The 26228-nt window shown below is 40.2% G+C and overlaps 1 protein-coding gene across 2 annotated transcripts in view; it reads right to left on the bottom strand.

The window, feature by feature from the left end:
* Positions 1 to 15069: 15069 nt before the first annotated feature.
* The window catches only part of LCOR (ligand dependent nuclear receptor corepressor), a 72660-nt gene continuing 61501 nt past the window's right edge, over positions 15070 to 26228 (bottom strand). For both annotated transcript variants that reach the window (XM_073354596.1, XM_073354595.1), the window contains 3 exons: positions 25462 to 25749; positions 21755 to 21848; positions 15070 to 17752 (listed from right to left, as the gene is read on the bottom strand). In XM_073354596.1, the coding sequence (XP_073210697.1) occupies positions 16783 to 17752; positions 21755 to 21848; positions 25462 to 25749 (1352 nt within the window). In that variant the 3' untranslated portion in view covers positions 15070 to 16782. The remainder of the gene's footprint in view (positions 17753 to 21754; positions 21849 to 25461; positions 25750 to 26228) is intronic.

Below are 26228 nucleotides of genomic sequence, written 5' to 3'. Positions count from 1 at the left end.
TAGAGTTATAAAGTTTTTCCTAACATCTACCCTAAATCTCCCTTACTGCAGATTAAGGCCATTACTACTTGTCCTATCCTCCTCCTATCGGTGGACGTGGAGAACTATTGATCACCGTCCTCTCTAGAACAGCCCTTAACTGATTTGAAGACTGTTAGCAGGTTCCCCTCAGACTTCTTGTCTCAAGACTAAACATGCCCAGTTTTTTAACCTTTCCTCATAGGTCAGGTTTTCTAAACCTTATATCATTTCTGTTGCTCTCCTCTGGATTCTCTCCAATCTGTCCACATCTTTCCTAAAGTCTGGTGCCCAGGACTGGACACAGAACTTCAGCAGAGGCCTCATAAGTGCCAAGTACAGTAGGACAATTACCTCTTGCATCTTACATACAACACTCCCCAGACCTGAAAAAGAGTTCAGTGTAAGCTTGAAAGCTTGTCTCTCTCAGCAACAGAAGCTGGTCCAATAAAAGATCTGATCTCACCCACCTTGAGTCTCCAATATGACACTCCTTTTAATACACCCCAGAATGATAGAAACCTTTTTCACAGGCGCATCACATTGTCGGCTCATATTCAATTGATGATCCGCTATCACCCTCCAGACCCTTAGTAGCAGTACTGTTGCCCAGCCAGTTATTCCTCATTTCATAATGCATCTGATCTTTTCTTTCTTAGTGTAGCACTTTTCACTCGTCTTTACTGAATTTCATCTTGCTGGTTTCAGACCAATTCTCCTATTTGCTGAGGGCCTTTTGATTTCTGACTCTGGTTTCCAAAGTGCCAGCAACCCCTCCCCGCTTGGCGTCACATGGACATTTTATAAGCATGCTCATTGACTTGAAGGCCAGAAGGGACCATTGCGATCATCTAACCTGACCTGCTGCACATTGCAGGCCACAGAACCTCACCGAGCTGCTCTTGAGATAGACCCCTAACCTCTGGCTAAGCTACTGAAGTCCTCAAATCATTGTTTAAAGATTTCAAGTTACAGAGAATTCACCATTGACACTAACCAGCAAGTGACCCGTGCTCATGCTGAATAGGAAGGCGAAAACCCCCCAGCATCTCTGCCAATCTATCTGGGAGGAAATTCCTTCCTGTCCCCAAATATGGCAATCAGTTAGACCCTGAGCATGTGAGCAAGACCCAGAAGCCAGACACCTGGGAAAGAATTCGCTGTAGTAACTCAGAGCCCTCCCCACCTAGTGTCCCATCACTGGTCACTGGGGGATATTGACTACCAGCAGTCGCAGATCAGCTGCATGCCATTGTGGGCAGTCCCATCACACCACCCCCTCCAGACACTTACCAAGCAAGCTCAGTCTTAAAGCCACTTAGTTTTTTTGCCCCACACTGCTCCCCTTCAGAGGCTGTTCCAGAACTTCTCCCCTTGGGTGATTAGAAACCTTCATCTAATTTCACACCTAAGCTTGTTGACGGCCAATTTATGTACTCTACTCAATTATCCAAGTCAGTACGGTTTGTCAACCAGTTGCGCAACCATCTTATAGTAATTTCATCTGGGATCAGCTGCTGTGCTTTATATATTTTTTTCAAGAGCTACCACGTCCTTTTGCTATTTTTAATGTGATTGCCCGAGCTGAAGAAATGTTTTAGTGCCAATTCCTTGAGCTGGGTAAAACTATCGGTAGCTTGAATGACAAGTCCCGTCACCTTCCATAAACCTGTTCAATAGTTTGCTTATGAGTAAGGCTGCGAGTTTGTCACGGATTCTGTGACTTTCCATGACTTCTGCAGTGGCCAGTGAGCCTGGCTCAGGGGCAGCACAGGCAGCCCCTGCACCAGTTGCACCGGCCGCTGGTAGGGCAGTCTTGGGCCACTACGCCCTCCCACCCTGCAGCAGAGTTTGGGTGTGGGAGGGGGCAGGGGGTTGGGACACAGGAGGGGATGAGGCAGGCTTTGGGCAGCGCATACCTGGGGGGCTCCCTGGAAGCAGCGATATCCCCCTTGCTCAGCTGCTAAGCAGAGGCATGGCCAGGCAGCTCTGCGCACTGCCTCCACCCAGAGTGCTGGCTTCGCAGCTCCCATTGGCTGGGAATGGCAGCCAATGGAAGCTGTGGGGGAGGTGCCTGCAGGCAGAGCTGCCTGGCCACGCCTCCACATAGCAGCTAAGTGAGGGGGATGTCGCTGCGTCCGGGGAGCCCCCAGGTATTGAAGTTAGGCTGACTAGTCTAATTCCCTGGGTCCTCTTTGTTCTGCTTTTTAAAGATAGGCAGGACGGGTGAGGTTCCAGAGGACTGAAGAAGGGCAAACACAGAACCCGAGTTCTCAAAGACAATCACTAACAGTTCTGAGATTGCTTCAGCTAGTTCCTTAAGTACCCTAGGGTGAATTTCACCACGCCCTGCCAACTAGCATACAAGTAACTTATCTAAATATTCTGTAAACTGTTCTATTACTTTTTGTGCATTAACAGAATTGTTTACTGAGTTACACCAATGCAAACCTACTGTCAGCAATGGGGTTATACCTGTGTATCCAAGAATCTAATTTGCCTTATGGAAACTTTATCACTGATGAATAAGGTTGAGATAGAAAAACCTAGTTTGATTTTCAAATCCCCGGCTGAGACTGAAGGGCTAGAAATCTAAAAAACAGAGTGCATTTGCTGTGGAAATTACTTACACAAAAACGGAAACCCCAATGCCATTTTACAAAGACAGTTTTCAAAGACATTTTAAAACACTGTCAATATCTCAAAAGTGGTTACACTCTTCAAAGATTTGGAAGTAATCACGCTCGGGTACCATGGTGATGGGTACAGTATAAAAAGCTGAACAGAACAAATGAGATGTCCAACCACAACAGTGTACTACTGAAGTAGGAGGGGCAGAAACTCCTGTCTGAACTTGTCACATGGTTGTAGGAACTGGAAATGCCTTTCCGGTATGTGTAGCTTGACAACATGCAGAAAACAATGTTTCTACATAGAGCATTGCAGAGATTTATAAACAGGTCAAAAAAGGAAATGAAATCACCTCCTCACTACCTTAGCCATAACGGTCCCACCTTCCACTATCACCATTCGATCAAGCACCACAGTGGGGTTTTGTTAGTGGATATAACAACTGTAAAGTCACTGTTGGGTTGTACAGGACAATATTTTCAATCAGTCTGATAGAAAAACCTCAACATGCACTCCCTTTGGAAGAACAGTATAAGTAACAAATACAAATTCAATGTATTGCTAAATTACAGCAGGCAGAGATATGCTCTAAACACAAGAACATGGTCACCTTTTTTGTTTTATTGTGCAGCCAAAGAAAAACCCATCAGGATTCTAAACTATGGTTGCATTATTTGATCCAATATGTAAGCATTTTAGATTCAGGTTACAACAAGGTTCCCAGCAGGAGAATTCATCAGATACACGAGCACCACATCTTAAAACTACATTGCATGTGCATTAGTCACAGGAGAAAATGGCTGGCTGACCTGCATCGGATAGACTCAATCCTCTCCTCACACAACCCACTATTAAAATTTAACAATGAATGTCAAAACCTGCTTCATGAACTGCTCAGCAGTGCTGAAGCAAAGCATTAAAGCCTTGGGTTTAGAGAGAAAGCAATTCTTTCAAAAAAGGCAGCCTCAGAATCCAGAGATTTCATTTTGAAACAAATTAAGACAGTTGAGTCACTGAGGCTCTGGCCAGTCCTTTGGGAAGATGTAGAGCTGCATTTCAATGCTCACAAGCTCTGAACTTTGAGGAAATGGCATTTATGTAACTCAGCTTTGAAAAAAATGTGTTAGACATTTTCTTCAATTTGTCTGTGTTGTTGATTCCACGAGGCTAGGAAAAGCAACCCAATTGAAATCCTCTATGCAGCTAAATATTCTCTGCACTTAAGACACCAACTCTCACCTTTAATTTTTGGGATCAACTGCTGTGCTTTATATATTTTTTCAACAGCTACCATGTCCTTTTTCTATTTTTAATGTGATTGCCTGAGCTGAAGAAATGTTTTAGTGCCAATTCCTTGAGCTGGATAAAACTATCAGCAGCTTGAATGCCAACTCCTGTCACCTTCCATAAACCTGTTTAATAATTCTTTGTCTTTAAAAAGTTACTTTCAAAACAATTCCCCAAGAAAGAAGAAGAGTCCACCAAGGGGAGGACAGACACTTATAAAGTAAGCACCCTAGAGACTTTTTGAACAGCAGATGGGGAAACAGGGAAGAAAAGGGAATTCCGAGAGACTAAAGAAATCATTTTATGGAATGATGGAATTTTATGGAATAATGTGGAACACTAGTGATTTTTATTTCATCAAATGCTCCTATGTATTGAGTATCCCTATAAAATTTCTATGAAGTTGAAGTTGGCATGCAAAGAGGGAAAACAGAGTTTGCACTCTTCTGATGCTTTATTATGGACAAAGGACATGCGGGGGTCCCAGGCCATGCGCCACAGCCTGGTTCCCCCCCACCAGCACCAGCGGGAGTCCCACTCCCGAGCTGCACGCCATGCCCCCCCGAGCACCTGCAGGGGTCCCTCTCAGCATCAGCGAGGGTCCTGGGATGCACCCCTCTCCCCAGCATTGGTCCTGGGCCACATGCCATGGCCTGCCCCATTCCAGCACCTGTGGGGTCCCACTCCCCAGCTCCCACCCACCCACCAGCACCAGCAGGGGGCCTGGGCCTCCCCCCCAGCACCCGGGGTGCCCCCAGACAGCCCCTCCAGAGCACCTGCGGCTCCCCACCCAAGTTTTAGTCACAGGTATTTTTAGTAAAAGTCATGGACAGGTCACGGGGCGTGAATTTTTGTTTACTGCCCGTGATCTGTCCATGACTTTTACTAAAAATACCCATGACTAAAACGTAGCCTTAGTTATGACGTTTGGAAAGCCATGCCGGGAAACCAGCTTGAGAGCTGTGATTTTAAGTCAAATACCGAGCTTTGTTCGGGTTCCTCTGTCATCCCAACACCCCTTTACTTCGAATGTGGGAGGAAACTTAACTGAAAAGACATCATGCCTCAGTTTTAATCCCTCCTCCTTTTCCACTGCATCCATTTCAACTTTCTTGGACTTGCCTTGGAGGAGCCACACACTTCGCCCCGCCTCACTTACCCACCCTCACCGGCTGCAGCAGCAGCATCCCTCGCCACCCCGCAATGGCAGCAGCTGGAATATTCCATTACATAAGAACGGCCAGACTGGGTCAGACCAAAGGTCCATCTAGCCCAGGCTCCTGTCTTCCAACCATGGCCAGTGTTAGTGCCCCAGAGGGAATGAACAGAACAGGGAACCATCAAGTGATCCATCCCCTGTCGCCCATTCAAAGCTTTGGGCAAACAGAGGCTAGGGACACCATCCCTGCCCATCCTGGCTAATAGCGAGGGCCCTGTCAAATTTATGGTCCATTTTGGTCAATTTCATGGTCATAGGATTTTAAAAATCGTATATTTCATGATTTCAGCTATTTACATCTGAAATTTCACAGTGTTGTAATTGTCGGGGTCCTGACCCAAAAAGGAGTTGTGGGGGGAGTCGCAAGGTTATTGCAGGGAGGGTTGGGTATTGCCACCCTTACTTCTGGTGGTGGCGCTGCCTTCAGAGCTGGGTGGCTGGAGAGTGGTGGCTGCTGGGTGGCATGGCCACCCTTGCTTCTCTGCTTGTGCCTGCAGACCTGGGCCCTCCATCAGCAGCTGCCACTCTCCAGCCACCCAGCTCTGAAGGCAGCAGCGCAGAAGTAAGGATGGCATGGTATGGCATTACCACCCTTACGTCTGGGCTGCTGCTGGCGGGGTGCTGCCTTCAGAGCTCTCCTGGCCAACAGCCACTGCTCTCTAGCCACCCAGCTCTAAAGGCAGCACAGAAGTAAGGGTGGCAATACCATGACCCGCCCCTAAAATAACCTTATGACCCTCCCATAACTCCTTTTTGGGTCAGGACCCCCAGAATGAGAAATGCTGGTCTCCTCTGTGAAATCTGAATAGTATAGGGTAAAAGCACACAAAAGACCAGATTTCGTGTGGGAAGACCAGAATTAATGGTCCATGACGTGTTTTTCATGGTCATGAATTTGGTAGGGCCCTAATAGCCATTGATGGATCTATCCTCCAGGAATTTATCTAGTTCTTTTACGAACCCTGTTATAGTTTTGGCCTTCACAACCTCCTGTGGCAAGGAGTTCCACAGGTTGACTGGGCGTTGTGTGAAGAAATACTTTCTTTTTGTTTGTTTTAAAACTCTGGCCACTTCTCCAAATCATCGCTGCACTTTCTTACGTGCTGCCCCATGGTGCATAAAATGCCATTCCTCAGCTTGTCCATGGGCTGCTCCTCTCTGCTCATTAGTGTCACAGTTTAGCAAGGTTTCAGAGTAACAGCCGTGTTAGTCTGTATTCGCAAAAAGAAAAGGAGTACTTGTGGCACCTTAGAGACTAACCAATTTATTTGAGCATAAGCTTTCGTGAGCTACAGCTCACTTCATCGGATGCATGCTGTGGAAAGCGTAGAAGATCTTATTATATACACAGAAAAAGCATGAAAAAATACCTCCTCCCACCCCACTCTCCTGCTGGTAATAGCTTATCTACTGATCACTTGGCACCTACATTTTACAGTGATGGGTACATTAGTCATGCATAAAGATATGGAAAATATTAGTTTTCAAGAGAAACTGATGTTTCTAAATTATATAAATATAAAGAGGCTTATTGCTGGCTTGAGATGAAGCGTCACCTCCAATCAAAGCACTTTGATTTTACTGTGAAAGAATTATTTGGAAAGTAACTGCTAGTTTAACGTGGTCAAGTAACCGTTGCATTTTCTTTTACTTCATAGTACCAGGGTTAGTAAAACCCTGAAAGCAGGCTAGTCTGCACACTGTAGCAGTTACTCTTCCAGGATTTTTCACTGTGAATTGAAGGCAATGTTAGCAAACGTAGGCCCTTATGTACCCAAGCTTAATAAATAAGAAACTTCTGATTGATAAGGGGCAGAACATAATTGCAGGACATCAGATTTTCCATAGCACTAACAGAATGTCCACACAACAGGGAGATTTCTACTATTTGTTGCCTTCACCCAATCTAGGTCCAAATAAGGAATTTTAGCAGAAACAGCTTGAAATTATGTGGGTTCCATTTCTTTGTACAACTGGTGTAGTAACCTACTTTTCACAAGTCAGCATTTCCAATATCAATAATGTTTAACATTAAAAGTGGTACACACGAAGTATGGGTTAAAAGAAGCTAAATTTGGGTCTAAAGTCAGGAACAGCTGAAGCAGGGTGCCACTATATTGAATGTTACTCAGGACCAAATACAGAAAGATGCCAGCGAGCACACAGTTACTGTTATTGGAAGCTTTCCGTGTATTAATTAGAGTTGTTGACATTCCTCTTCTGTGGAGCAATATCTGCTCAGAAGATGAGAGCAACACTAATGCTGACTTCTGCACAGCAAACCGTCAAGCAAACCACAGTTTTCTTGGTCCAATTCCATCTGACAAGCAATCCAGCAACAAAGACACATCAGCACCGCTACTAACTGTACACATTCCAGGGAAAACATATCAGCAAGCCAGGTCAAACCACACAAGCAGAAACCAGGTATTTTTATCTAGGCATTTATGACCATGGTGTCTACTTCTAATTCATTAGTAAATCCTCAATAAGCCCAGCCACATCATTTTGCCAAGAGACCATTCTCTCTATTCACTAGATAAATTATTTACCATGAAAGAAAATTAAGGTGACCAGTGACGGAGAGCTAGTTAGAGGAAGGGAGATCATGGGAACCCACACTCCTGCAAGATTGCATTTCAGCTTTCACATGCATCCGCTACTCAACTGCTAAAAAGGTTTAATCAGGAATCCTATTTACTATGGAAAACAGATGGAGACTCCAAACCTTGATCCTTCTACCAGTAATTATTAACTTTACATTTTTATTTCCCCTCTGCATCTCTTTATTCTTGTTAATTTACATTTTACAACCATAGGTATGTAATTTGTGACACTTTAAGATACACACTAGAAACAACAGAATTACAACCCTTTTAAAGTTTTTCACAACAAAATTTATTAGAAGAATAGTGGTTTTGAAAAGTCTAGCATCCAGTGAAAACTACCATACACAACATTACAGCTGGGAATGTGTTTCCAAAATGACATGGTCAAATAATACAATGGAGCCATTAAATCTTACACATGCACAACAAGAGAATTAGCGCTTCTGACATACAATGCAAAAAAAAATAAATGGACCACATGAATTAAAAATTTAAAAGTACTTATCACATACATTAAGACACAGCTTATTTAGTCCAGTCAAAAAATCAGAACTGCATTAAAAAAATTAATGTAGTGCAATCAAACCAAAAACCTTAATTTGTGATCATAAGTGCTCTACTACATAAAACGTTGATCATAGCAAGGAACAAAAGTTCAAATCACACAGTACAAAAAAAATCTGTAAATAAATATAAACTACAGTACAAGAGAAATATTAAATTATACAATTCCGTCAAACTGTAAACAGTATATTGAAATGAGGTCCATAAGAGTAAAGGGGGGGGTTCCTGTTTTTTTTCCCATGACACTTGAACTTCTAGAGGTCAGAGAGAAATGCCATTTTCCATACTCATCAAAGACTATGGGTCACATAAATAGAAAGAGAACTCTTTTGGGATGTAAAGTATCAAATAATAAAGCAGAGGTGTTGCTGACTTGCGACTGCAGACAGATTACTAGAGGTTCAAAGAAGCAGATTTTTCCTTAAAATTTCACACACACACACACACACACACCCCTTGTGCAGATACAGCAGACAGGCCCATCACTACAGCTGTTAAGTGCCAACACATTCTCAATTAGTGCTCAGCATTAGAAAAGAGACACCTGTCAGGGGCTTAGTCTTTCCAATTATGTGATAGTGATTATACAGACTATTATAGACTTGGACCTCTGCTGATTATCTGACAGGTTTACATGCTTGTCATACAACACTGACTTTGGCAGAACAATTACTAATAAACTCAAAGCACTTCTGGCCCATTGGTTTCCATCACAGTGGCCAGTGCACAGAATTCTCTAAAGACATTGCATAACTAGAATGTAGAGGTCAGACACCCAAGGACCGGTGCTTGAATTTAGAAGTAGTTATCGTGAAAGAGAAGCAAGAGCCACATGAAGGAAATGCTTCTGTAGTGTTTACGGAAGCAGCTGGGAATGTATTTTACTTTAGCTGCACTGGCTAGTAGTGGCATTTTAAAATATATAAGTTTAAGATTACATATATAATATATATGTATATAATATATAGAGAGACATTTCTTACAATACATAGTTAACAGGAACCCCCATGCGATCTGTTCAGTAGTAACTGAATATACAGAATGCCACTATAAGTGTCTGAGGCACTGTGTGCTGGAGAGTAATATGCAGCTTTAAAATCCGTTTGGCTGAGTTATACCTGGATACCTGAACTGAGTTTTAAGTTGACATTCATCAAAGATGTGCTATCAGCACGTCAAAAGAAAAGCAAAACAAAATACAAGTCACTGCTAGGTTTAAGAATAGAGTACAAGTACCTGAATTGAGTGAGGATAGTGTGTAAACTGTCCCTGAGGGTTTTTAAACAGTGTGTACAAGCTGGATTCCTAAGAACATTAGTTTAACTTACAGTGCGGACTGATAAAATACCAATGTCTGACAATTTAACAAGTGGAGGTTAGAAAGAGTTATGAGCAAACACTCCAAACATATTTTATACATTTTTTAAAGCAGCAGTAAGCTGCTGTAAGCATACATCCCATCAGTACAAGCAACACATGGGAATCAGATAAAGGTTTCTATTTGCAAAAAGCCCATCACATATTAATAAGTAAAGAATAGTCACCTGCTAAATTAGAATGCACCTAATTACAGACTAGCAATTCAAGATTAGGTTTTTAATCAAATACTTTGCTATTACATACTAAAATTCCTTAAGCACACGAATGCTGGTATTCTAATCTAGTTAGTTTTAAAATGTTCCCCCTTCATTTAAGAAATAGACCATTCCACAACTTAAACATTTAGATCCATTTTCAGTCCTCAGACGTAAAAAGCATGTCAGTGAGTTTATATTAAAAATTTACATGGTAAAAAGGCTTGAATTTCAGCCAAAAGATTCTAAACACTGCTCATTCCCTGAAGGTGTAAGGGAGAGAGAATCCCTACCCATTTTCCTAGTGATATATTTTTCAAACTGAACACTACACAATGATTTAAAATGATTTTTCGTTTTGGGAAATTTCCCTCCTCCCTCCCTGTTACCCCAGATTCCAAATCTCAAGCCCTGAAATGGTCTGTGGAAATGATTTGTTAAAATATCAAGCATATACATTTAGAAGTTGCCTGAACATTATAAAATATTGTAGTATTATTCTTTGAAGCCAGATTAATATCTCAAGAGAACTTGTGATCTGACATGAAAAGTGGTTAATAATAATCCTAGATTGTAACATTTACAGTATCTAAGACTCTGAAGACCAGATAAATTAAGACTTTAGTATTAGAACGCAAAAAAGTGCTGAAGTATCCCTTTTCCGGTATTGTACTACAGGTCAGACAAGTGCTTTTATAATGACAATAAAGTTTACTGTACTTGCTTCCACCAAGCATAAAAATATCACCTGCAAAACATTTGAGATGTAGCACCAAGTATTTGATAAACTGTATTAGTAATTCTAGTGCTGTCTTCATTATTTTAGGGTGGAGAAAATATCTAGATCTGATTTCATTTGGCTAGTGACCACAGAAAATTCTCTTCTGATGGATCTGTCTGTATCCTAACCCCAGCCACTATCATATTCACCCAGACAGACATATCTGCAAATATATTGTCTTAAGAATCTTGCTAAATTCTACTTACCCATTCAATAGGGACAAGTAAAATATATTTTTAGAAAGAGAATGAAATTTTCTGGGCAGAATTTAAAAAAATCCTTAATTGTAAAAAGGGTGGGGAAATAGATTTTGCAACTGGGCTAGGAAATTTTCATGAGGATACTATAAGGCTATTTTAAAATGAAGGTTTTCAGGTCATTACCTGAGTAAGGGGATAATTTTGTAGGACATGAAATCCAAGACGGCTGTAATGCTGGTACACAGATTTTGCTGAAGTCAAACCCCGAATCTGTGAAAGACAGATGTTGGAATGTCTGCATGTAACTTCTTGGGGTTTTTTTTTGCTATATGTGTAGTGTACCTGTGGGTCATTTTTTGTGTCTACAATATTTCTGTTTAGCGATCATCAAGATATGATGAAAAATTCAATTATATATTACATACTTAAAGAGTAAATATAGTGATTACAATATATGCTAGTTCCAAATGAACTTGCAACTAACTAACAGTGCATATGTTTAAGCTTCTGCAGGATCTAATTTCGAGTTTTCAATACAATTCAAAAGCAGTGGAAACCTTAACAGTACCAAAACTAGTCACAGAAAGAGAAGTTCATAGATATAATTTGTATACTAGCATTAGTCAATATAATCTTATTTGGAAAAAAAAAAAAAAAGGTGGGTTTTCTTAAACCAGCATAAATCTCACTGCTGAAATTTCTATTAAGGAAAACCTCAAGATATTCCTGACCCTCATAAAAATGTAGGCAACATACCAATGTTACCACTATGTTTTGGCAGAGAATTTAAAACAAAAATCATTTTGTGACAAATAAAGCTTTCTATACAGTGTAATAAATTCTCCTTCATACAGTTTGGACTTGCAGCTAGTGTACATCATCAAAATAAAAAAAGACCTCTCTATGTTATAGTTCTGGTAACACTGCATTTTGGATAAGACAAGGGAATTGCACAGCATTCCCTTCACTCACAGGCCACATTCATCTACCACTCCTAAAACTCGAGGACAGCCAAGAAGAGAGACTTAATCCTAAAGAAACTGAACAGAAAGACTTGGAAATTTGCGTTCCACCTGACACCAGTATAACTATCCTTTTCAGTACAGTTTGAAGAACAATTTGATATGAACAAATAAGTTATTACGGCTTGTACAGAGTTTAGTAAACCCCAGGACTAGGGGGATCATTTTGCCAGTTATCTTCACAAAACCCTAATCAATTTGTTTAGGAAGCCAGCCTACTCTTTTGCACTTCCCTGAAGGAAATATTTACAGACTCTTTTAAATGCAGGTCTGCCATGAAACACAGCACAAACCATAAGCGCTAGAACTAGGGGTTTTGGGGTGCTACCACACCCCCCTGGCTTGAAGTAGTAAAATCAGCCCAAATACATGGTTTCCATGTTCAGCACCCCTACCATAAAAACTGTTCCAGGACCACTGGCACAAATCATTCTTTGTCTGCTCCTGAACAATCTCAATGTATATGTGCAGCTGCCTCTTGTGTGACAGGAGTGTTCTCAGGCATGCGACTCAGGAAAGAACCACAAACAAAAAGGTACGTAATAGTTACATCTAGACTGTGCAGCTGAATTAGTTCCCACGTAAGAGGCATCAATCATATACATTTATTAAGAATCATTTGTGTTCTGAGATGGGAAATATTAGGGCTGGACTTCAGGTCTAGTGGCAAGCAACATACGCCAGTCAAAGTTTGGGTCCTGGGGCCAGTGAGAAGAGCGAACACATTTTTTGTGTTGCTATTTAGGAAGTTCATCTGACTAATGCAGAAGTAGCAATGAGAGATTCTAAAGGAAGCTGTGACTTGAGCTTTTAATGGACTGCATGGGGCTCTGAGGACTTTCCCTCTACACCAGAAAAAAAAAAAAAGCCCAAATACTACATGCCCCTACAATATATAATTGGAATGTTCCATTCTTTATAGCTGGAGTCAAGTGTAACAGCCACAATAAGAATGCCTACTACATTGTGGAATGAGGATCCAACTGGCTGAAAGTGAGGTAATAATTTGTAATAGGTCACTAGAGTTCTAAGAAAGCACTTTTACATTTTACAGGTCCAAATAAAAAACGGATACATTTCATACATGTCAGGCTTGCTCACCAGAACTGTACGATAATTAACTCCACACCAGGACCCCTACCACATCTTCATTATATGCTGCAGCAAAGATTTACCAAGCAACATCTAAACTTCAGTACAATATGAAAATTGATTCTTAAAACTTTATACACACAAAATATAACATTACTTTTCTAGGATGGGAATAGGGAGAGGGATTCTCCTTCATGATAGTTGGACTGAAAAACTAGTTTTCAGAGACTGCCACAAATATGATTCACAGTTTCTTGCTGTCATCAGCTTCTTTCAGCTAAGTGAAAACTACATCATCAGTGTGCTATACAACAATACTCTGAATCCAATGACTATATCTGATGGATACCCTTGGGAACAAGAGAAAACTAGTGACTGAAAATACCTGAAAGGCCACCTCCTACAGACTCCTTGATTTTCACAGGGTAGCAATTTGTCTGTGTTCTGTTATCATTGTGCTCCCACAAAAGCACCAGGAGGAACAAGGTCTAAGCCCTATCTCCTGTCCAACTGATCCAAACAACATAAGCATCCACTTATCAGAAATAACATGAGAAACAAAGCCTTTGTTATAAAGACAGCAGTGAACCACATCTTCCCATACCAAAATATGGTCAACTGGGAATTCTGGCCATGCAAACTGCTAGTCAGCAGAAAATTAAGCATGCTAATGGACAAACATTAATTCCAATTATATATTTTAAATTATCCCAAATACTACGAAGATAGCTACACTGAAAGCGCCTGTAAAGAATATGTAGTGAAAGAAAGAAATCAAACATCAGTGGGTCACTGCAGCTCTAGAGCGATACCAGTCATGTGATCAATCACCTCAGAGAAAATATGTTAGATGGGACTTTGAAACAAAATTTAACATTAAAAGGTGCACCTGAATATTACAGACTAAATTTACAAAACCTACAATAAGGTAAAATATATATCTTTTGAATATTCAGCAGCTTTTTTTTTTTTAATTGTTTTTATTTTTTGAGAGGCTCATGAAATTTTAAAAGGGACCACTAACTAATCTCAACCATGCTTCACAAAACAATAATGGCTATTTTATATTGCAGTTACCAACGTAATGCAATTAGTGCTTAAAAATAATCTACACTTTTTTTTTCCTTTTTTCTTTTTAAACAGAGAGACCTTTGGAGGAAATATGGTTGTTCAAAAGCTTCTCAGAAAAGAAAGATTACCTGAATATTAAATGATCACAGATCTCAAGTGTAATGTTTAAAAGCTTCGCAGACATTGAATATTACAATCTTCAGGTCTCAGGACATTTAATCTGAGAAAGATAAGCGTTTGGTTTGTTTTTTAAAATTCACTTTCTAACCAAAGCAAATAATAAGAGTACTTCACTTTTCACTATCTATTTACAATTCTTAGCCTACAGTCTGAATTGATGCAAGACAAGTTCTCTTTTTAAACTGCAGCATTCAAGGGTAGGCACACCATTCTTCTGCTGCACGATTGTCATCCACTTAAACAGACACACACAAAATATTGAGGTGAGTAAATGAGCACTCCACTTGCACTGCAATAAAACTCAACTCATACACCACTTAAATAAAGACAACCGCAAAAGGTTAAACCTCTCTGAACAGTAAAACTCTATGCAAGTGTAACATTTTTAGCTTGCAGCAAACCTTCCACTATACCTCCAACAGCAGATGAAATCACACATTTAACAGTGCACTTTTATTGCAAACCACAGATAAACTGGACTATATTGCAGAGTTTATATACTGCTACTGAGCTTAAAACTGCTTAAAATGGTGCGATGGCAGCTAGATCTCTAAGAGGAACCAGACTTTTGAGTGTTGACATTAAGTAAAAAACAAAAACAAAGCATAGCTGGGACAAAAGCCCAGTCCATCTCAAGAATGAACAGTGCATATTTAAAATGACAGCAATGGTGTGCCTAACCTTTGAACATAATAGGTTTCTGGAAAATATATATATATATATATATATATATATATATATATATATATATATATATATATATATATATATATATATATATATATATATATATATATATATATATAAACAAAAGAAGGCTAATTGAATTAACTGCTCCAGAATTCATTCAGTAGCCCTGGGGCTACGGAGGCCATCTTCCATTGAACTTTCAGTATCCACTTTGAATCACTAACAGTGCTTAATGCTCTCTCACACACAAATTCCAACACTTCTTTTGGTTGTGCAACTGGGGAAATGGTGGTCCTACAAACCTTTTGCACAAGTTTAAATTAAGACTAAAGTGTTTCCACCTGAAGAACCAGCAATTCTGATTTGGTCAAATTGTAATTAAGTCCAGTGAGCTTTATCTGGTGACTGATCACTCCAGCAGAAACGATCAAAGACAAGAGTATTGTACAAAACGTATCTTGAAAGTATATAATGATAAAAATATTATCATAATAAAAACGATTGGACTTGTGGTTTATGGAGTGTTTATATGAGGTTTAACTGCTAACACTAGTGTGTGCTAAACCACTATCAAATCAACACCAGGTAAAAGTAAAACAAAGAAATGCAGGATATATGAGAACATTTCCTGCTACTGGCAACTGTAGTATTTAAAAAGGAAACACCCATTGGGTGTTCAACCCTGACAGCATTACAGCTAGATATGATGTGGAGCCTAAATCAGATCAGGCTACCTGTGTGTTTTTATTTCTTCCCTGAACATTAACACAGATCCTTCATTAATGTGGATATTTGGGCAGACTAGAGAGGTTGTAAAGTTTATGAGATCACTGTTTTGTTTTACGCAAGATCACAGTAATTTGCTACGCGTACCCCCACTCCCCAGTTCAGAGTCATTTAACCAAGTTGTTGGAACCGCAGTTTAGTAAACTCAGAATCAAGTCTGTAAAAAGTGACAGGTTACAAAGAACCATAGTTTTGTTAAAATGAGGCATACCCCAATACATCATTTAGTGTACCCTGACTGCTCCTGACTAAAAGGAGCTTGTCTTCCGTGAGATAAGGCTACATCCTCAAACAGGTGAGTCTAAATCTCACCTTTATAAAATATCAAACAAAATGACAGCGAAGGTAGTGTTACAAAGTAGTTAACCAAAGTATTCCGAAGGTAGTGTATGTAAGTTTCTCCACCCCTCCCCTCTGGGTGAGCACTAAGCAGACTGCTAATGATAAATTAATTTAGAAAGAAAACGGCAGAAGCCTAATTAGACCCAATTGATTACCCATCTCCAAGTTCAAAAGATTTGCCATTCCTAAAGAGCTTGTGTTAGCGTAATCCTTCAATCAACTGGATCCAAGAAGGGGAAAAAAAGAGTTCTGAAGAATTTGTGAAGCTTTTCAAATTATTATAAAAAATAGTTTGATTCTCATTCAAGAATGTCTGGCATTAGAGAGAATCAGTTTCACAAAGTGGACTTGGTTTTGAAAGGCAAATATGAAAAGAAAAAAGAGAAAGTACAGGCTCCACAAGCAAGGAGTCTACTTCCACGTGTCTGCATTCTTTGTGAGGTAACTCAAGTCTCCATAGAACAACAGAGAAACATGCAAAAGGCCCAAAAAAAAAAAAAAAAAAAAAAAAAGGATCTGAGCCATACCGGGCCCGAAAATTTACAAATATGCAACATTCAGAGCACACCTTTCACCTGTGCCCACACGAGTCTATGCTAAACTGCAAAGAAGCAAGTGTCACAGTAAACAGAGGGGAGTCAGGTGCACTCAGTAGGAGCTGAACAATGCAGTAGTGCTCACCCAGTCTGTAAAGTAATTGGCACTCTACAACATCCCTACTCATCTTTTGATTCATTCGCACTTTGTGCTGTCTCTCCCTGGGGATCTAATTCCATCTTTATTGAAACATCCTGCCCCTCCGACCTCATTAATTTCATTTTTTTCTTTGGAGGGTTTTTCAAAGTGCCCAGCCTCTCTTTAACTTTGTACTCCAGTGTACTGTGGGGAATCCCATAAATACTCTGAGCTTTGGAAACACTCATTTTCCCACTCATAACCACAGAGATTGCTTCCTCCAGTATCTCGCTGTTGTACTGTCTGTATCTCCCTCTTTTCTTCCTAGGTTGCTTGGAGCCAGGATCTCCCTCTTGATCAGAGGTGGGATATGGCTGTCCAGAGGTAGACTGCTCAGCATCTGAGCCCCAGGAATCTGGTCCAGCATCCAGCAAACTTCTCCTGTTTTGTTTTGGAAGGATAGCCCTTAACTTTTTACTAAGCGCGCTCTCCGTTTGTGAACCCATTACCAAAGAGCTATAGCTGTACTGGTCACCAGTGCGGGACTCCCATGAAAGGTCCATGCCTCGAACTTGTGGTATCTTTAAATCCACAGGAGATGAATGGCTCACATCCTTTTTCCCATCCTGTTTAGTATGAAGTGCCATTTTTTGAAAGGCAGAGTTTTCTGTAAGAAAAGGAAGGTCACTGATGTTGCTGAGTGCACCATTTCCCCTGAATTTCATGCGGCTGAAATTGAATTCATAGTGTGGTTTTGCCCAAGAAGCCTCCCTGGATAATATTAAGTGCTGTCCATGATTCTGCAGTCCAGATGGCCCATGGCTGGCAGCTGTAGAAAACTGGTTTCTGCTCAGCAGTTCTTCGCTAATCTGTAGTGATCGAGCCAGTGGAACTTTAAGAGATGTGGAGTGGCCATAAGCTTCCCTGGTTCCATCTTGAAAGCTTCTTGGAGGTACCCCATCACCACTCCGAAGTCCCTCTGGATGGTGCTGGCTGGGTCTCCCAGGTCGCCTAATTGGATGGAAGGAAACTGATGTGAGCAGGACTTGCACAGGTAGGGAGGGATGGGTGAGGGGGCCACTCCTTTATTAGAAGGCCTTGCTTGGGTAACATCACTTTTTGTGTTATTTATTTTTTTCTCTATTTTTTTTTCTCTATTTTTTTTTTAAAGTCTCAGCATCAGTCAGTTTTAAAACTTGTTCGCAAAAAAAGAGAAGCTTTTTGGGCAAAGAAAAATGAAAGCTGCTGCCTGGTCTCTGGTTGGGTTCACAAATTCTTGGAGTAGAAAAGGCTTCGCGCGCAAGCGTCTGAAAATAGCACCTTAATTATAAATTACAAAGTAATAGTCAGTCTTCATAGTTCTATACACGACTGTGTTACTATTGTGACGTTACCACTAAACAAGTACAGTAATAAAAGAGTGATACAGAAGTGATACCAAATACAACATATTCAACCCACAAAAACTACAGCCACCTGCAATATCTACACATTGGAGGAAACCTTGGAAGCTGTTTGCTTACACCATATGCAAGCAAGAGTAGCTGCTCAATGTAAAAATGCTTAGCAGAACTCCAAGGAATTTGCTTAACTTGCATTCAACACTAAATGTAAGAACTGTGATGTTGCAGATCACAAAGAAAAACACTACATTACACCAGACTTACCACACTGCTTCCTTTTAAATACAACTAGCTGCATAAATACATGTTCCTGATTCTCTGTTTGAAATACATCAAAGCTAGAAGAAATGGTCTTTTCTTACCTCCAGAACAGTTATTCAGGTTCAAGTTCTACAAATTTTAGTTCAGATCAGGGGTTAGTAACAGGAAAATCAGTGTTTTTTAAATATAAAAGTGTTAATTTAGAATATCAACTCAAAACATTCGTTTTCGTTTTTAAATGCTTTTTTTTTCCAAAGAGCATTCCTGTAGCAAGGAATGCTTATTTAAGGTCATTTTTAGAATACTGTATACCAAATTATACTGGTCCACAATAAAGTAGCTAAACACACACACAAACCCTAAAACCTTTCCATATTCAAGGCAGATATTAGTTGAAAGAAGAGACTGCAAAGCATGTCAGGAGGAAGCAATTACGTTTTGAAGCTCTGGGATATTAACGTGCTGTGAAGCCATCCAGGTTCAGAGCAAGAATGGCTTATTCAAGGATAGGAAATTCTATAGAAAAGCTGCACTAATTAATATTTTTGGAACCTTGCATTTTAGATTGTTCTTACTCTAAGTATCTCTTATGTTATTCCCTTTTAGCAGACATTTGCAATCCACATGGTGCTTAAAAGGTATACTGCTAATCTTCCTCCAGAATCTGACATGCCTTAAAAATTGTGATCTGGTAACAAGAGTCCACGTGGATTCTGAATAAAATCCATCACTCCCAACGAACTGAAGAAGATACAGCTACTATTTCTGATGGCCCTTCAGATAAACAATGTGTGTTCCCTGCTGGCTCTGTAGCAATGAACTAGTAAACCACCCTAAGGGTGCCCCAAATGTTTCCCGAAGTTAAGATAGCATTGGCAGCTTTCTAAGGAGACAGAGCTAATTTGCATTAAACAGAGCAGACTGCAGTCACCCTCATTTGCAACACAAACGTGCAGGAAACTATAGGTGTCAGTATGCAATGCTTCTTGATTTCAACAGCTCTGATCAGGACATAGCATGGGATGCTGGGGCCTGTAGACTCCACATGCTGTATTCTGGCTACCCTTTGACACGCAAACAAGGAAGCAGGCGGTCAGAGCCATGATGGCTTCTGATGCCTTCAGAGTAGGAGAACAGAGATTGAAAGAATCTTTTCTGAACTGAAACAGACGAGTTGCTGGGAAAAATTTATTTTAGAGTTAGAAAAAAGTTTAAAACTACTGACGTGGTAAATGGGAAACTATCCAAGCAAGAACTTGAGATTATTCCTTTTAATACCTAGTAATAAATCTTGAAGAGGAAACACTGTAAATGCAACCTTCATTGAAAGGTACAGGATTAGGAGGTTAGTCACGTAAATGGCTGCCAGTACTAGTTTTTTTAGTATTTAAAAATCCAGCAACTTTCATAAAGCTAAATCCAACAATTAAGTATTCTTTAGGCAAACTGGCTAAAATACTTATTTCTATATTCCACTATGTAAGTGTTCTTTGCTCATGGCAAGTTCACAAGGCAAAATCCCATTGTCAACATCCTGAATCCCTTTGACTCCCAGCCTACCACCTAGTGCGAGTGCCTGGTTCCTGTCTGAGCATACAGGGTCACTAGACATACACAGCCATAATCATGAGAAATTTGGAGTTTAAAACTAGATTTGCTGATAGAATATTCTCTAGTACCTGGAACTAATTTATGCAAGAGTGCTGTTTAAACCGACTTTCCTCATTTAAGCTGCGTTAATGCTAGCAGTGCTGTAGCCCTGTTTCGTCTCAGGATATTAGAGAGATCAGGTGGGTGAGGTAATAGCTTTTATTGACAAACTTCTGTTGGGGAAAGAGACACGCTCAGTGTTTGAGCTACGCACAGCTCTTCTTCAGGTCTGAGAAAGGTACTCAGAGTGTCAAAGCTAAATAAAAGGCAGAAGAGATTGTTTAGCATTTAGTAGTTAACACATTCTAAGAGACCATTTAAGGTGAAGTGGCCCATTAAACAATTACAACCCATACTTCATGGGGACCACTCCCTAGGAGAAATCTTTCCCAGATCCCCTCTTCTGGCCTTCAAGCAATGCCCCCAACCTCGCCAAGGAACGATCATCATCAGAAGCAAGCTCCTCACAGACCAGGAGACACCAACTTCAAAGCAGCACCAGACCCTGCCAGAACAGATGAAACACTTGCAGACATATCTCCACTGCTTTTATGATCAATACCCCCAACAACTGTGTGCATAAAACTAGACAATCACTATGCTGCTCTCCAATGAAATCACACTGAAAAATGATTAAAACAGAAACACCCTATCACCTGTGGGCGAACACTTTTCACAAAACTATCACTCCATAACTGACCTTTCAGTCCTCATCCTCAGAGGAAACCTACACTTCACCTTCAAAAGATGAGCTTGGGAGCTTAAATTTATAACTTTGTTAGACACGAAAAACCATGGTTTTAATAAAGACACTGTAACCCACTAACCCCACTTTAACCCCACTGCAGAGGAGTTAACGCTTCACCTTGAATGGTCTCATAGAATGTGTTAACTACTTATGCTACACAATCTGTTCCATCTTGTATTTAGCTGCCACTCTCTGAGTATTTTTCCCTAGACCTGAAGAAAAGCTGAGTGTAACTCAAAAGCAAGTCTCTTTCACCAACAGAAGCTTGTCTAATAAAAGTTATTACCTCACCCACCTTGTCTCTCTCTTACTATAAGGCAGTTACAAATTACCTCTCCATAACATGTATCGACCATAACTAACGACCCACAATTTATGTCTTCTGAACTGCTATATATTTTTAGTGCTGTGACAGCAATTTGTGCTAGAAGAAAGTACCCCCCTCCCAAAATGTAGTAAGTCCTGTCTAATAAAGTCTAGTTCAGTTTCATTCACTATCCAAAAAACGTTTACCCCAAAAATAAATTTTCCAGATTGTTGTGTTAAAAGCTCCAATCCCTAAATTATACTGCAAAAAAGCAGAGTCTTCATAGCTTAAGGGGAGAGTGAGTTTGCACCTACACTCACACTGCTAGCCACTGAACCCAACAAGAAGGTGAGGGGAAATCTTTGGTCAGATATTAAATTGGCCAAAAGAACCAGCAGTACTGAATTCTAAAATTTAATCTTTTTTTTTAAAAAAACCTGTCCTGGTTTACAATCAGCTTTTTTTATTTGGCAGGTGGGAAGAAGGTATTTTTTTGCAAAAGGCCCATAATAAAACTCGTTACTCCAAAAGGTTAAAACCAAAATTAATCGCTAGCAGTTACCAGGAGGCAACTGGTATAAATTTATGCTAAATCAAATAAAATCAATTATTTTAAAAAATGGTAGTAAGTTGTTTTCCCTTACCCATTCCCTGCAGTACTGGAGCTGGCTGGAGAATGGCTCAGAGAGGTGCTGCCGGCACAAGGACTTTTCTTAGTGGACAGATCAAGCACTCCGTCTGCAGAGACATAAGAATCACTTGAGGAGAAAAAGAAACAGGAGCAAGCTGTGATTTCTCTTAGGTAAAATAAACATGCTAGGGGACTAGATGGTACAGTGGTTTAACACAGGCTTTTCATCACTGGAAAGTTGGAGTCACTTCGCATCCGATGAAGTGAGCTGTAGCTCACGAAAGCTTATGCTCTAATAAATGTTAGTCTCTAAGGTGCCACAAGTACTCCTTTTCTTTTTTCCCAATTCAGTTACACATGATGGCTTCCTTTTAGTCCTCATTGCAGTCACTATATAGACTGGCAGAGTTTGGCAGATTTGACTTCTCTTTGCTAGGAGAGGAAAAGGACTAGAGCACCAGGTAATGTTAAGAGTTAGCTGCATACTGCAGCATCGCTAAACACAAAAGGTTCCAAAATCAAAAATAAGACTCCCAAAAAATCATGAGATTGGCATTAAAATAAGGGTTAAAAATTATTTGCTTTTTGGTCTGACTCTGGATTTCTGGGCCCATGGGATAATTTCAGGTTGGAAATTCAATCTCAAATGAACACCCAGAAATGCAAGGTCCCTGTTCAACTGCTCCCTGTGCAACTTTCCCTTTCTCTCCTACTCCATGATGAAGTGTCCCAGTGGGGAAGCTGTCAACCTTTCCTCTCCATCCTGTCACTCTTCTGCCTCACTCCACATGCTCCATGGCCCAGAACAGTTTCCTGCTACAACCACATTCTTCTTCCCTTACACTCCCATGCCTCCATCCATATTCTCATCCCTCCCACTTCAATCTCCCTCTCTGTTCCCCCATTCACATACACATTTCCTAACATTAAAAAGTTTCCTGACCAGTTTCCAGACCACAGATAATGGGGAAGCCATCTTTGCTAAGGAAAGCCTGACCTCAATCCCATTGGAAACAATGGGAGACAATGGCCATTTGTAATAAAAACAACTTTTCTGTGAGACAAGCCCAGATGCCTGAGATTACTGGCAACTCTGAAACACCAGGCTTAAGGGTAAGGCAAAGAGGAGAGTTACCACAGCTACTTGCCCATGCTATGTCTAGCTTGAATAAGTACCATCAATTCTTATGTTCATGATGAAATATATTAAAATGCAGGGAAGGCTGTCTCAAACTCAGGGAAGGTTGTCTCAGGTTGTCTCAAACTGCCCATGTGACATTTATTTATTTATTTTATTTATTCATTTCCCACCCCCACCCCCCGCCCTTTCAGCACATTGTTCTATACACTGCTTGGAAATGTAGCATAATCCAAATTTAAGTAAACAGGCTTCTAGTTTTGAATGTAGCAATACCCAGACACAATGTGTTTACAGAAGTACAATAACATAGTGAAATAGCATTCTCTTCTCAAGCAAATATACTAAGGGCTGGTCTACACCAGGAATTTACATCGGCATAACTGCGTTTCTCAGGGGTGTGAAAAATCCCCCACCTCTCACGCCCCAAAAGATGTAGCTATACTGACCTATCCCCAAGTGTAGACAGTGCTAGGTCGATGGAAGAATTCTTAGAATACCACCTCTCAGGGAAGTGGCAAAAAGAAAAGACTAACCAATTTATTTGAGCATGAGCTTTCGTGAGCTACAGCTCACTTCATCGGATGTGGATTACCAGCAATAACAGAAGAACCCCTCCCATTGGTGTAGGCAGTGTCTACATTGAAGTGCTACAACACTGCAGCTGCACCATTGTAGTGTTTTAAGTGTAGTCATACCCTAAGGAGCATGACTGCTTCAAAGGAAGCCACATCCATCTCTCCTCTGCCAGGAGGGTCACCATGACATGAGGAGCCTTTGAGGGTGAGGGGGATCCTTCAGAGTGTTTTCCTTCCTTATCCACAGGGGGATAGCTATGAATAATCTAATTTTCCCCAACACTCCTTCAAAACAAAGATATAGCAAAATGGCACCACTGGAACTGTTCCAAGAGAGTCTCTTAAATACATCAGTACCACAGGGGTTTTTGCCCCATTCATTATCTGTCATATATCAATGTAAACTATAATACATACTTATATGGATTAATCACGTAACTGCAAATAATTATGGAATTATGACATGCATGCACAGAGTAAAAGTGTTATGAACATTCATAAATTCACTTGAAGTTTTTCTATATCTTGACAGATAAAAACAACCACAAAAGCAGTTCATCCATTTTCTGAACAACCTATCAAGAAATACTTTGTTTTTCAGCACACGTTTCTGCAATTAAAGGAGCTAAGACAAAACCCCTCCGTAGTGGTCTTTTAGGAGAGGGACTAGGAGGAAAACGGACCTTGCATACTTGAACTCATTTCTCTGTAATTTTGCAAGAAGATCCATTCACGTGGCTGAGATTTTTATACCAAATGTAGCCCAGAGCAAGTTTCTCTTGGTCGAGTTATAACCTTGTAAGCTTTACAACGTGCCGCCATTACCACAATCTTCCTTACAGCAGCTCTCTGCCGCCATATTTCACTTAAGAAGTGACATGACTATTTACAGCAAGGGACATTAATGGTATTTGCTCATGACACTGTTTCCAGGATGTGTTTTGCTTTGTTTTTTGTAACCACATAGAATTAACCTTCTTACCAAAACCTCCATAAATGTGTCTCTCACAATGAAGATTAGAAAGATGTCTGCAGTACCCAAAATTATCTGTACATAAAAATAGTTAAAAGCTTTAAACAGGTCTACTTAAAGGCAGTGATTTTCAAAATAATCTTTCCCAATATGGGGTACACAGACCTACCCTATTTTTCATGCGATCATTTCAGACACCTTTTATTAACACATTCTCATGAAGTTCAAAGGGTTAACCTGAATCATATCAATCCTGTTAAAAGCTCCTCTGCATTCAACACAATGATCCCCTCTATTCAATACAGTTTCAGGGAAGAAGAGACAAAATGTTCACATATTACAATGCTGTTCGGAGAATTTGTTCTTTAAAAGCAGTTTGACAGAAAGCAAGGTTATCCATTTAACACAAGCTCTGCAGCACTGCAAGATATTCAGTCTGTACTCTGCAAAGTATTTTTTATGTACGAAAATAAACTTCTGCTAAATACATAAACAAGGAAACCATTGTATAATTTAGGGATTCCATTTTTTTATCCTGCATTCACCAAGCAACGTGCCAAAGAATAACTAACATTTCAAAAAAATACTGCTTCTAATCTAAGCCAAACACGATTCAGGACTACTGTTCTGACCAAATAACATAAGGTAACATTATACATAAAGCTTCCTAACTCTCTGATCTTGCCTTATCAGCAGGTACATAAACAAACACACTACACATGTTCATAGCATAGCTCTCCTTAGAACAGTACCCTTGTTGTTAGAGACAGTTTGGAGCCTTGTCAACCCCTCTCCTCCTCTTGCATTAAAGGCACATATATTTTTATAGCCTCCAATTTTTCAGCAACTTCCTTCTCCCACCCCATCACATCCAATCAGTCGTGACATTATACACTGCATTATGCAGTCTACAACTTTGCCATTTTGCGTTTCATTTAACAGTTTACACTTCTAATTCTTCCCTGCTTTGTGCCGACAATGCCTCTAGCATATTGGAACTGAATGCAAGATACTTTTGGTAATAGTCATACCTTGTTCACTAGGTTCTGACTGAGACTTTCTGACAGTAAGGTCCAGAGGCGAGTCTTGGTCAGCCATGAGAAGTTTGCTGAGCACAGGGTTCTGAGCAGTTGCAGCCGTGGGAGAGGAGGCGACCAGAGATGCTTTCAGCAGGCTTTGGTTCTTTGTGCTATTGGGCTGGCTGGAGTCCTGAGTAGAGCTATTTTTTGAGGTATATTCAGCAGCAAACTGTCGGATCATTCGCTGCATGATCTCCCGGGCCACTAGGGGAATATTGGGGTCAGAGACCCCAGGACTGTCTGTAAACAGAGATTTTTTTTTTTTAAAGGAAGAATTTTACAAGTGTAACTTTGAAATCAAAACATTACATTTCACTCTCTAGATTTTCTTAAAGATGCAATACTTCCTTCAAGGAGATGCAACTTATTCTTAAGATACCTAAATAACAAAGTGTTACTCTTTATAACATAGATCCTCAATATAACAATATTCCTACAAGATTTAAGTAATATTTCCTAAACTTTTTTTTCCAATAAGTATATCCCAAATGGATCTTTGAGAGGGGCTGGGGGTGGAAGGAGAACCAGAATCATGAAGGAAAATGTACAGTAACGATTTTAAACAGAAGTTTTTTACAAAAACCAGAACAGGTTTACAGTGGAAGAGTGGAGTAACTTACCTGCAGTAAGTTACCTGGAGTATGTTAGAATATAGATATTCAGGCCTGCCTGTAAAGGCCTATAACTTTAAGAATTTAGGTGTATTTTTTTCACACCTA

This window comes from Lepidochelys kempii, chromosome 7 (assembly GCF_965140265.1).
Source record: "Lepidochelys kempii isolate rLepKem1 chromosome 7, rLepKem1.hap2, whole genome shotgun sequence".
NCBI classification, from domain to species: domain Eukaryota; kingdom Metazoa; phylum Chordata; order Testudines; family Cheloniidae; genus Lepidochelys; species Lepidochelys kempii.
This window is presented reverse-complemented; position numbering and strand designations above follow the sequence as displayed.